The sequence below is a fragment of the Castor canadensis genome, chromosome 1, assembly GCF_047511655.1.
Source record: "Castor canadensis chromosome 1, mCasCan1.hap1v2, whole genome shotgun sequence".
Lineage (NCBI taxonomy): Eukaryota > Metazoa > Chordata > Mammalia > Rodentia > Castoridae > Castor > Castor canadensis.
Window position 1 is genome coordinate 61,518,024 of NC_133386.1, and position 13,895 is coordinate 61,531,918.

The 13,895-nt window shown below is 32.5% G+C and overlaps 1 protein-coding gene across 8 annotated transcripts in view; it reads left to right on the forward strand.

Moving 5' to 3' along the window:
- Window positions 1-13,895, forward strand: part of Ascc3 (activating signal cointegrator 1 complex subunit 3) — a 357,473-nt gene that overhangs the window by 241,044 nt on the left and 102,534 nt on the right. For 7 of the 8 annotated variants that reach the window (XM_074077814.1, XM_074077822.1, XM_074077820.1 and 4 more), the window contains 4 exons: window positions 7,704-7,841; window positions 7,934-8,054; window positions 8,994-9,126; window positions 12,088-12,213. In XM_074077814.1, coding sequence (XP_073933915.1) covers window positions 7,704-7,841; window positions 7,934-8,054; window positions 8,994-9,126; window positions 12,088-12,213 — 518 coding nt within the window. Of the gene's footprint in view, window positions 1-7,703; window positions 7,842-7,933; window positions 8,055-8,993; window positions 9,127-12,087; window positions 12,214-13,895 lie in introns of those variants that run through there. The other variant, XM_074077831.1, reaches the window with a different exon arrangement.

Consider the following 13,895-nt stretch of genomic DNA (forward strand, 5'->3'; position numbering starts at 1 on the left):
GTATGGAATTTTTGACCATGATGGCCTAGGGGCCACCTAGGTTGGTGGCAGTGGGAATGGACCAGTATGTTTGGAACTAGAAACAGTAGGATTTTCTGACAGATAAGGATGGAGTTGAGAAAAAGAAAGGCATCAAGAATGACTCTTCAGTCATTAACTCAACTTCTAGGTAAATAATGGTGCTATTTATTGAAATGAGAATGAAGAATGAAGGAGAAGGAACTTCAAAATTGTATTTTGGACATATTATTTTATATGCACACGTAAGCCCTACACCTAAGAAATTTCAAGTAGAAATTTCAAGGCAATTAGGTGTATGAACTCTATCAAACCCACAAAGGATATGAGGTGAATATGTATGAACCAGGAGCATCAACATAGAGGCACACTTTAAACCCAAGTGAGTACATGTAACCCTCAGGCCCAGAGTGTGGAAAAACAGAGGGCTTCACCAGATTCTCTCAGAAAATGAGCTGAGATAGAAAATTAGGAACTAACAAAGGCTCTGGAAAAGTGGTAAGACACTGTAGTACAGACGATTCCATAAAGGAAAGGAGTGCAGGGCTACACAACACAGTAAAGGGAATTGAGTGGGATGAGAGCAGGGTAACACCCATGGGATTTAACACTGGGAGATCCTGTATGAACTTGACATGCATTCAGAGATGTGTTGTTAGCAGAAGCCAACTTGGAATGGATTCAGAAGTAAAGAAATGGGAAAGAAATGGAAGCAAATGTACAACCCTGCCAGAAGCTTGCTGTGTAATTTAACTAATGTTACAGTTTAGCCCCTAGTAAGCATGGTCTAACAGCGTCTACCAGGTATTCTAGAGTTTAGTCCCACGTGCGTTGGTGAGTGCTAGGATCTGGAGAGTTGCCAGTCAGCACTAAAAGATGAAAGAGTAGAGGGAAAGCCTTTCTTCTGAGTTTACTGGTTGAAAGATTAGAATACTACCCTATTTCATCTCATACCTTGGATGAGACTCCGTATCTGGAGTGAAAAAGCAGAACGCCTGCTAAAGATTAGACTTTATTCTTTATTAGACTTATTCTTCTTCTCCATTCGTCTATATATCTTACCAGTTAGTAGCAAGGCTGCCAGTTTCTTCCTCTACAGTGTTACATACGGTCCAGGTAGGCAAAAGAAAAATATGACAAAAAGAACCAGCTATTTATTTTTGCCTTTACAGAGGGAAGTGAATTAGAATTCTGTGAGGTTTTTCATCCTAAAGGTCCTAAAGCAAGTTGGGCTTTAAAGTCTATAGTAAAGGTAGGTGAGGAGAACATCGGAAGCAGGAAAGAGAATAACTTTCTACCTGGAGCAAGCCAGGCAGGGAATACAGGTGTAGGTAACATGAAAACAGGAGAATGAAAGATAATGGTTTCTGAAATAACGGCATACTTAAATCTTGTTAATTCGATTAATTGCCTAGAAAGCTAACTGAATTATACGAACACTGAAGAAATTTGCCAATTAAATTTTTATACACTATTTCAAAGTGAATTTTTGAAAACCTGGGCAGTAGAGATGCCTAAGAAGATCACTTTTGTGAAAAGTCAGATTGATAGTATTTTTACATACTTGGTACAGAAATGTGTTCTGAGATACTTACAAAGAATATAATTTTAAGTTGAACATCATTCACCCAGGCTTGTTACAACAAATGGAGTCTCAGTAGACTTAAAAGATAAACAAATCTCCCACCCAAGTGATTTCTGTTTTTTTGTTTGTTTCTTTTCTTTTTTATTTGTTTCTGTTTTGGGGTTCGAACTCCTGGCTTCACACCTCTGAGGCAGGTGCTGTACTGCTTAAGTAGTGCCTCCAGTCCTGTTTGCTCTATTTATTTTGGAAATAGGGTCTCATTTTTGCATACACCAACCTGAACCACAATCCTCCTATTTTTAGGCTTGCCCACCTTACTTCACTAGGATGACAGACACATGTCACCACACCCAGTTTTTTTCTGTTGAGTTGGGATCTCACAAAGCACCCCCAGCCGCCTAAGGCTGGATCCACAATCCTCCTGATCTCAGTCTGCCAAGTACCTTGAGATGACAGGCACGCCCATTCACAACCAGCTTTCTGTTTTTATCAGTTCTCAGATCTGAAACTGGGAAAACTTAAACTCTTAGGCTAACAACATTAAGCATTATCTACAAATTTGTTGAGCATTGCACATTTGAACTCAGTTGGGCCTCATGAAATAATAGTGTAATTGTGAGCAGCTATTTAAGACCCTCAAGATACAAGATAGGAAGCTGTTCTATTTTATTTTCCCTTAGGTAGTATTAATACGTGTCCTATTAAAGAAAGAGGCAAAGCCTTATTATGTTTAGTAATGATTGACATATTTATTGAGTACTTTTATAGTTCATTAAAGGTTTATATTAGCACATTTAATCATGAATTCTGGGAGTGTATTTCTTGTTGTCTCAACTTTATAGATGCAGAAACTAAAACAGAAATATTAGGTAACTTTCCCAAGTAGCACAAAGCAAGTGGCAGCTTGAGAACTCAAAACCAGGAAAGCTAATTCAGACTTTGTTATCTAGAAACTGGGATCTTTGGCAACATAGTGACTACAGAAGATGAAAAAGCCAAGGAGGGGTGGGCAGAATTTGATGTGGATGAAAGTGCGCTGAAGAAAAATCAATACCTAAAGTGTCAATCAGGAGCAACCTACTTGAGCTGTGCCATTCTCAATCATGAGAAAATTTTAGGAGGCAAAAAAAACCTTAGATACTCTTCATTTTTATGCATAGGAATACAAATACTCAAATAATAAATATATTTGTAAGTCATCTGTACAGAGTTCTTCAGCTGTGTATGTCTAATACATTACTTAGTACTTTAGTTATCTGAAGTAATCTCTCTCATACATGTAATGATTTAAGGGTGGCATTGTAGTTGAGGTCACACACTGGGGACAGGTTTCCTGGGTTCAGTACTGACTGTTCACCCCTGAGCCTCATGTTTTCTTCTGTAAAATAAATAATAATAACCCCATATTCAAAGGTATGTTGTAGTGATTAAATGTGTTATAACATTTAAGATACTAAAATGTTCAATAAATGTTAACTGTTAGAGGTTGTGCCAGCACTCAAAAAAAAAAAAGTTATTAGCATTTCAGATTAGGAATGCTCAATTGGTAGTCTGTGCAATATTCCAAAATCTGAAAATTCCCACAACTAAAACACTTCTGGTCCCAGGCATTTCAGATAAGATACTCAACCTGTATTGCTATTAATAGTATGACATTGAATAATACCCTATGGTTTCCTTATAAATCTGTACAGTAAAATTTGATCTTATATTTATACCCTTTTGCCTATAATCTTTCACAAATCTAATTCATGTTAATATTTTTATATAGGCTACTTTAGAAAATTATAATAATTTTTTTCAAATCAACTTTATCTGCATTTTAAAAGCTTTTCAATATAGGGAAATACTCTCCAAGCATGTATTAAAATGGAAATCAGCATAAGAATTATATTCAAAATAAACATGAAATGTTTACACTGTGATTTCCTACCATCAGCATAGAAAATTAAATTAGAACTGTAAATAATAAAATAATCTTAATGTCTTACACTATAACCCAGTTTGATATTGCTGTCATTAAAAATTAGGCCACATGAAAAATAAAGCATTGAAAGTTCTGTTGTGTTTATTTGGTAGGCATAGAAAAGATTTATTTCTAACAGCTTAGATTTTATTTATATATACAATCCACATTTTTATTTGTATATTTATTTCAAATGTAATTTTTTTCATATTTTGATAGCACTGGAGATTGAACCCAGAGCCTCATATATTCTAGGGAAGCCCTCTACCACTGATTTATATCCCCAGCCCAATTTATTATATTTAATCACATATATATATATACTTAACAGTATAATGAGTCATTTTGAGGTGTGGTTGTCTTTGGACTTCAGAAGAAGCGGAAAAGAAATTTAATTTTGTACTATTGACAAGATTTGGAAACATTTATTTTTAGATGCATTATTTTTTTAATTGTTTACTACTAGTAGATCAATATAATATTCTAAAGTGTTTCTTGTACTGTTAACTTTTACCCTTCAATTGTAGGGTTTATCATATGGAAGTATATTATAAGAAATTAATATTTGGTAATTACAAGGAAATGTTTTCACTTCATGTAACATCTGTACCAGATGTGACATGCTTAATTATTTTTGTTTAAAAAAGTCTTCGTAACATTCATGATTATTCTGTGTGGTGCATCTTTCATTGAGCATTTTAAACAATTGATAAGCATTATTCAGTGGCATATGGTCTGAGTCTGACATGCTTTGAAAGAGTACAGAGTTCTGATAATGAGAATTCTGTGAAAATGGGAAAACCAGCACAACAGATATGCTTTGAAAAAGTATGGGTTTTTAGCATCTTGAAACAATATATCACACTCAAAAGGACAGAATTGGGCTGCACAATCTGTTAGCTCATTCTTGTCCAATCTGGTCTCCTCCTTTCTTTTGGAGCCAGCATTGTCATCAACTCACTGAATTATATTCTGACTGGAATGTATTTCAGGCCCAGAGTAATGTATCTACTTAAATGGAATCCTATCTTTCTACAAAAGCTTTTTGAGTATAATAAATTTAAAATATAAAAATTCTATTAAATTAAAGTAAATGGTTCAACAGTTTACATATGTGCCTTCTCCCCCATCACCCTGAAAAATACCACTACTTCAAAAAACATAGATCTGTTTTTCTCTTAAGTACAATGTTGAATATTTTTTTGGTTTGACTATCAGGTGGTCGAACATATTTCAAAGGCTGTTTATTGGAAAGATACCTATATATTACAAGAAATATTGTTGAACAGAAATGAAGTGTTTCTCTATTGTTTTCTTTGTTATGCTTATTCTTAGTTCTATAGCAGCTCTTCTTAACAAGAATTAACCCTTAATGTCCTGAGGCATCCATTTTATGTAGTAAATTAACTTATCTCATTCATCTTACCCCCCAGATAGTTTTGTGAGTCTTAATTCTTTTATTGAATCAGTGTTGAGAAGAGCTACACTTTGTTATTCAAAGTCACTGAGCCTTAACTGGAAACATACTGAGTTGTGTAAACTAATGTTGAAAAAAACTATATTACGTGATAATCTTTGTTAAATGATAAGCACAATGGCAGACACATAATAAATGTTCAAGAAATAATGTTTTATCATGTTTTAAGCTTTCATTACCTAAACATTATCCTGAAATTTTTTGCTTGTTTTATGATGTTTTGATCAAGATGAAACTTATTTTTAAATACAGTAACAAATATATATGATTTTATCCAAAAATATATTTTCAAGCTTATGCAGGCTGTTTTAGTGATATTTTATGCTTAAGATTGATAATAACTATAAATTATGCTTTTTAATGTTTAGATCATTCTGAATTCATCCATAGGAATCATGTAATAAATGAAGTTGTTTTCTGTGATTGTCCTCATGAGGATTTTAAGTCTTTGCCCGTTGGAATAAGCAAATTTTTCTTCTTAATGCACTGATTTATGTGAAAGTGGGGGTGGGGAGAGTGAGAAACAGTGAGCTTTCCCAGATGCAAAGGCAAGATACTAATGCCTCACCAGACCTCCTGCCATAGGCTTCCTTTGGCAAATGGTAGATAATTTTTAGGTGTGATTGGCATTGCCATGGGGCACCATAATTGACACAATTGGTTTTTACCTATTTTAGTAATAAAACAAAAAACCTCTGAAAGTAATGATCAGAGAAAGAACATCAGTAAATTAATACTGGATAGTGTAAGTTGGAGATATTTTATGCACTAAACTATATTGAACAAATAAAAGGACAATAATCTCTCACATGAGAATGGCTAACATAATTAATATAGACCAGAACCTTTCTTTATAGTATGCATTATAGACAGCTTATGTATCCTGTGCTACTTTTGAAGTAGCATGGATTTATGATAATACATTTTCATATTCCTTCTTAATAATTTATAAAATAAATAGTGTAGGAATATCAGGCAGCCTTACTGTATTTTGAAACAAATGAACTGCTTATACATTGCATTTAACTCAGTGAAAGTTAATAAGTAACATTTCTAATGTGGGTGTCATTTAAAGTATCACCAAGTCTACATAGTGCTTTCTATACCTAGTAGTTATTAATGGGTAGTAAATACAGTAATTCATAATATTAAATGTTATGAAGTACTAATTTTTAATATTAAGTAATATTAAAATTATATATAGATCGCACTAATCTGTAATGTGAAGTATAATAATTATAAAACTTACTTCATGGATTGTTAGTATAAAGACGCTTGCTCCCACATTAAAAATATTTAGTTTTTTGGTTGTTGAAAAAAGAAATGTGATCTGAAGACAATATTAGCTTTTCATACTTCTCAGTCATATAAAAATTATACATCTTTAAGTTCGTTTTCCACTACTAAGTACTGTTTGAATGTGGAGATAAACCTATAGAAATAACCTGAGGATGTCCTTGTGTCAAGTGCTTGTGCATCACATGATCTCTGCATTATTCCACTTACAGAGTTGCCCAGGAAGAGCTTCCTCCACTGGACCTTAACGTCATTCTCTTCTTTAAGGACAAGTTATAGATCACAAACACAAAGAGATTAAACTTTCTATTTAGTTCTTTAAAAGGAATAAGTTTTCTAAGAAAATAGATTTGCTACTTGTTTGTATCAAATTTTTTTGCATTACGTATTTTCCCTGTGGAATGGGAAGTGATAGATTATTCAGAGAGTATTTATAAAATGAGAGTTTTGAAAAACATGGGGCCATATGAAATTTTACTGAACTAAACTGAGGCTGAAAATGAAATGTTTTAAAATGCAAAAGCTAGAATATATAAACATTTTTAATATAAGAAAATTTGTATTCATAAGTGACATAAGGAATTATATAGCCAATGTTTCTAATCGGTTATTAGGAAAAATAAACTGGTTTTCACCATGATTTTTATACAAAATTAAGTGTAAAAAGCAAAACTAACAGAAGTTGAAGAAATATATATGTGTTTTAGGAAAACTTTTCTAAGTAATAAAACACGAGGCAGCAGTTTATAACTTTGAGTTTGTAATGTTCAAAAAGAAATCATAAATGAAATTAACTAAAAAACTGGAGAAAGATAATTTTAGCATATTATGGACAAGGAGTTAATACCCTTAATATATATAAAGAGCTATCGCAAGCCAATAAAAAAACTGACACATGTATTTAAAAAGTGAAAAGTTTTACAAAAGAAAACAGCCAGTAAACATTGATCAAAGAAATAAACAAAAATACGCAAGTTTGATTTTTTATGATATTCAAAGTTTTTGAAGGTATAGTAACATGAAAACTAATATAGTCATATGCTTTTCTGGAAAACAATTTTTGGACAGATGTGAGTGTCCTTAAGACATATTCACTCATTACTAAGCTTATATATGAGATTGATAGCATCTATTACTACGAATTAGGTAAAGTCCATACATGAGATTATTATTATTATTCCTCATTTATAGAAACTGAGGATCAGACAGGTTATGTGACTTGCTAAAGGTCACCATGTTCAGTAAGAAAGCATAAATTGGAACAATTCCTGTCTGGTGGGATTATTAAATCAATGATAGTCTGAATATGAACATCTTAAAGCTAATGCACCTACACCTTGTAACTGCATTGTTACTTGCAGATGGACAGCGTCATTGGAGCCGTGAGAGACTCCAACCTGAAGCTGACACTAGCTTTTGGAATAGGAATGCATCATGCTGGACTACATGAAAGGGATCGAAAAACAGTAGAGGAACTGTTCGTGAACTGTAAAATTCAGGTATTTTGTGTGTGTGTGTGTCCCACAATCTCATATTTAAAAGTTACTTCAGAATTACATCTTACTTAGATATATTATCTTTTATTTTTTAGGTTCTTATTGCTACAAGCACATTAGCCTGGGGTGTAAATTTTCCAGCTCATTTAGTAATTATTAAGGGAACAGAATACTATGATGGAAAAACAAGACGTTATGTAGACTTTCCCATTACAGGTAATTTTTTTTAATTTATAGAAATACATTAAGCTCCTGTTTTAGCTTTAAACAATTTAAATTTGCAGGAATTAAATTTTCAGAATTGGTTCCACTTGCACATATGACAAGAAAATTGTAATTTTTTTTGTTTCCAGTGCAAATATTATACAAAATATTAAGTTGTTTTATTTACTTTAACTTATCTAATTTGTTAATTATTGAAAACATAACTGATGGCTTCAATTCATAAATAAATAAAGTACTGATTAGTAACTATTAGTTATAATAAATGTTGATTAAGCATCCAAGTGTTTGATTTTAAATGCATTTCATTAGAAATGATAATTCCATGAGACTTCCAGAACCAAAGTGCTTTTTTTCTACAATTAATGCACTAGCATTCTATTAAGGTATTTCTAATCTGAATAAAAACATTTTCAGTGGGCTCAAAAAAGGGAAATATACTCGGTGTGTTTCTATTCAATGAATACAGTCAAAAGCTAAATAATTTTAAGAAATTAATTGCCTTAGAGATGCCTACAGTTTATAATAGAAAGAAATTTTATCCCATTGGTTGGAAGAAAAAAAGGCCCAAATAGAGCCATTATTCAAAGGGAAAAATAATCATGACTCTGCTGAAGAGATTTCCCTATATGTTTTACTTGTTTCTTGCTTAAGTAAAATAGCAATAGCTCTTCAACAGACGACTTTCATCTTTCTTTCATGAATAGTGTGAAGTACTCTTGGGGACTCCGTTTTACATAGTGACTTATTTAATATAAATTTTTGGAGTAAATTACATTAACTTAGGTAACTTAATAGCCATCAGAGATAGCATATGTTCTCTTTAAATCTTGTTTCCTTTGTTACTTTGTTGTTATTTAAAGCATGTCCTAATCAGTAATTATACCTGTGCTGTGTGCAACATTGCAGAAGAGCTCTCATTCTCTTTTATAGATGTGCTCCAGATGATGGGGCGGGCTGGGAGGCCTCAGTTTGATGACCAAGGCAAAGCTGTAATTCTGGTTCATGATATAAAGAAGGACTTCTACAAAAAATTTCTTTATGAACCTTTCCCAGTAGAATCAAGGTAATTTTTGTTTTAAACTAATTTAAATGGATTCATTTCCCAGCAAGTTGGTATTCATCTGGTTATATTTTGAGATAAAAATAAGTAAAATTTGCAGTGTAATAGAATTTTTTGATCTGAAACAATATGATTATCACTATAAGACAATATAAAATTATAATTTTTCTTTTTAAAAGCTAACTTTTTAAAAGAAGTATCGTGGTACAGTGTTTTGGCTACTGTGCATACTAGCAGTTCAGTTCCACCTGCCAGATGACCTGGATTGCCAGATGACCTTCATGTTGAGCAAGCTATTTAATTCCTCAATACTGTGGCAAACCTATTTATAAAATGGAAATGATAGCAATACCAGCTATATCATAGTGTATTTGTTTTTATTTTTGTTGTTTGGTTGGTTGGTTAGTTTGGTTTAGTTTGGTTTTGCTTTTTAAAACAGGGTCTCTCCAGTTAGCCCAGACAGGCCTCAAATTTGCAGTCCTGCTGCCTCAGTTTATTGGTGTGTGGCACCATGTCCAGTTCATAGTATATTTGTAATGCTAAGATGAATAGTACTTGGAACAGTCTGTCACATAATAAGCTTTCAGTAAAGTATTAGCTTGATAAGGATGTTGGGGTATAGTTAATAAAGGTCCAAAAGAAAGATGCATACAATTAATAATTTGAATTTCTAGCTTATTTCAGAATTGTCCCATACTTATTTGTGGGCCCAGTAACTACACATCCTGCCACAAAGTATTCCCTCATTTTCTGTACTGAAAATAGCCTTTCTTCATCATACATATTTTTTCACTTGTAACAGGCATCACTTTCTATCTTTCATCATAGTCCTTCTTTACATGTTGTACCTCCTTTATTAGAGTCTAACTACATCAAAAACAAACATGTTTCTGTCTTATGCTGTAAATTGTTACTGGACTTTTTATCCTAAGTGCAAATAACATTCATTTTTTTAATATAGAAAATAAAAACAATTACATGTAGAATATAGCTAACATTGGCCTAAAAGAAAATTTTGTACCCAGAAATTTGGGGGGAAACTTTATTCCTGTTTATTCATTTATTAGCATATTTTAGTTGTACCAGAGATACATTATGACATTTATGAAAGTTATTAGTTAGATTCATCCCCTCCATCATTCTCCTTTATCTCCCCTGCCCCCCTTCTTAGAACAGTTTCAACAGGTCTCATTGTTCCATTTTCATACATGAATACATAGTACTTCTACCATATTCATGCTTTCCTTACGACCATGAATTTAGATGTTAAAAAAGAGTGAAAATCAGTTATCTAAGTATCCATCTCAATAATTTTAAAAGAAATTAGCAAATTAAACTCAAAGAAAGGAGATTAAAATGAATAATTAATGAATTAAAAAATAAATATGCATAGAGAAAAATCAGCAGGGCCAGTAGTTGTTTTTCTTAAAACAAGATGAATAACATTGATAAATGTTTATGTTGAAATATCAGGAAGGAAAACATGCTATAGATATTAAAAGAATAAAATTGTTATGAACAACCATATACAAATAATTTTTAAAATTTAGATCAAATTCTAAATTTTCTTTTTAAAATGTTACTAAAACTGACACAATAAGATAAAGAAATCTAAGTAGTCTCTTATCTGCCAAAGCAATTGAGTCTGAAATTTAAGATCTTTTCACAAAGAAGTCTTCTGACTCTGATGTTTCACCTTGAATTCTTCATAACATTTAAGGAAGAAATAACGTGAGCAGTGCCTCCTAGTAGTGGTAGTAAACCTAAGATTCTTTCCAACTTATTTTACTGAACCACAATAACTTAGGTGTCAAAACCTAATGAGAAATTTATTAAAAAGGAATGTAACAAAAATATATCTCTCATGAATACAGATACAGAAATCCAAAACAAAACATTAGTAAATCAAATCCAGCAATGTATAAAAATAAGGTACAACCAGGTGCAGTTTATTTCATAAATGCAAAGATTGTTATCTGAAAACAAATGTAATTCACATTAACCAAAAAAATGAGAAAAATCCTATGATCATTTCATTAATGTAAGAAAAAGCACTTGACAAAATTTACACCCTTTCAATGCCTGTATGTCATCTTATGTATCATAATTTATTTAACTTTTTCTCTTGTTGAACATTGCTTCCATTTTTGTATTTTGTATAAGAAACTAAGATGAGTGTTTTTATGCCAGTCTTTCAATACATCTGATCATCTTTGTAATATTCCACAGTACCTAATATAAGAATGCCTTATCTTCCAAGCACTAATGTTCACTTCATGAATGATGAACGATCTTATCTTACTCCTTTATCCTATCATTCTTTTTAGTATTTATTCCATACTTACTCTAATACTTCATAAAAAGTGCTGTACCCTACTCTCCAAGGTGGATATTCAATTGCCTCCTTTTACTTTATGTCTCTTGACTGTTTTCTCCTTCTGAAAGTTACCAGCTCCCTTCCTGTCAGTCTATGTCTGTTTTTTCCATTTAACAGTTCATTTCCCCAAAATGATTGATAGCAGTAAGTACTATCCATTGAGTACTTACTATATGACACATACTAGTAGTTGCTTTCAACAAAATGTTACTGCATAACTTCTCATGCTGTTTTTTAGGATTTTGGAAAATATTTTGTCTTTGACTAACCCATTTTCAGGTTCAAAGGAAAAATATGTCATAGTTTTTAAAAAGAAGACAACATAAATATATATTTACTAGTTAAGAATAGGTTCTTGAATTCATGATATAGAGTACTTTATAGATTCATGGTAAAGTACACTGAAATAAAATCCTCACCAAATAATTTGGAAAAAATTATATACAAATTGTATATAAAATATATAATTTATTCAAAATACACTTGTATCTTAGAACATAAAATGTGAATCTTGACTGTGTTAGCTAAATTTAAGCATATTTCATTTAATGTTCATGCTCATTTCTTATGTCTTGTTCACTACATAGCTTATTAGGAGTGCTCTCTGATCACTTAAATGCAGAAATTGCTGGTGGAACAATCACATCGAAGCAAGATGCAATGGATTATATCACCTGGACTTACTTTTTCCGACGCCTTATCATGAACCCTAGGTAAGTGCAGGGCTCTTCTTGTTTATCTTTCTATTTTTTAGTAATCAAAATTATGTTTGAAAGAAACTCCAAATTCAAGAACATACAAAAAATTCAAAACTGTGGAAATTCTTGGTGTATGAATTTGCCATAGAATCAAATGATGTCTCTCATATGATCACAATGTATCAGAGAATGATTAATTATATGTATCATTTATTTTAATTTCCTTAGGATATCTTGAGATATTTGCTTTGCAATTGGGAGACAGTACACCTAAAGTCATTAAGAAATGTGCTAAACTACATGTTAGTGACTGACATAGCTACAGGTGGAATTCACAGAAGAAATTTTGTGACACATTTATAAGGCTTAAAATGAACCCTGTAAGATAAAATAAAATCAGGATGTGGCTGATTTTCTTTTATCTTGACAGTAATAAGTGCTTTAATGGAAGTGTTTATTTAAGCCTATGAGAGTGAAAGCCTCACAGAAGAGGTGACACTTCACCCAAGTCTTTAATAAGGAGCAGGAGTAGAAGAGTGGAACAACTGAGGCAGAAAAATGCTATATGAGAAAAAAAAAAACCTAGTGACTTAAAAGAGTCAGAAGTGTTTGGAGAATGTGAAAAAGATTGATGTAGCTAGAGCTTTAGGAGTATTGGGATGAGATTGTCTCAACCAGAAAATGGGCCAAGCACCAGAGGATAAAGGGCCTATGGCCTGTATCCCATGCTGAGGAGTTTGTATCAGATCCGTAAGAGTCCTAATGGAATGAGGCATTGGAAATTTTTTAACATGGTTTAGGTTTTGTTTTCTTATGGCACTGTGAAAGGAATGGAGAAAGAATTATAACAGGAAGACTAGTTAGGAAGTTGTTTAATAATAGTGGAAAGATGATAAAGACCTTAACAGAATACAGAGGGAATGAGTAAGGGTAGAATTTTAGAGAGACGTTCCTGATGTGTGTAAGAGAAAGTATCAAATGATCATAGGCCTTTTAACAGAGAAGTCATTATAAAAAATGTTACTACTGAATTTTACCTCTTGGTACCTTAGGAAATTTCTTTTCAGCCAGAATTTCCCCTCACATAGTTAGGAGCAATTTCTTTGAATATGAGACCATATGGATCAGATAGGAAGTATCATTTGGGAACATGGCTATAAAATAAGTGATTGACATTTAGAACTACACATTCACCACACTAAAGAGCTTATGCATAGAACCATGGACTAGACCGTACCTGTATTCTCATGCAGCCTTCTTGTTGATTAAAGAAATGGAAGCAGATACTTGAAATAACTTGCCCTGTATCCCTCAGCCTTTGAGATAAAGTCAGAGCTTGGAGTCACGACACTGATTCTTGTTACAACCCTGCCCTTTATTAACTCTGTGACCTTGCATCACTTCACCTCTCTGAATTTCACTTTCTTCATCTGCAAAGTGAGTAACAGCCTCCATTCCTCACTGAGTCATGCTGAAAATCAAATAAATGAATTAAAGCCATTCGAATTCTATATTAGTTGTAAAAAATCTAATAGCAGTGAACCATTATTCGGTACTCCTTCCCAGTTACTTTGCTGATCTCGGCCATTGTAGAGTCCAGTTTAGAAACTAAGAGCCTAATTATTTCAGTCAGCTTGTCTGATTAACACAGGCTGCTATAAGAGCATAATCCTCTGAAGCCAATTGAGTTCTTTAGC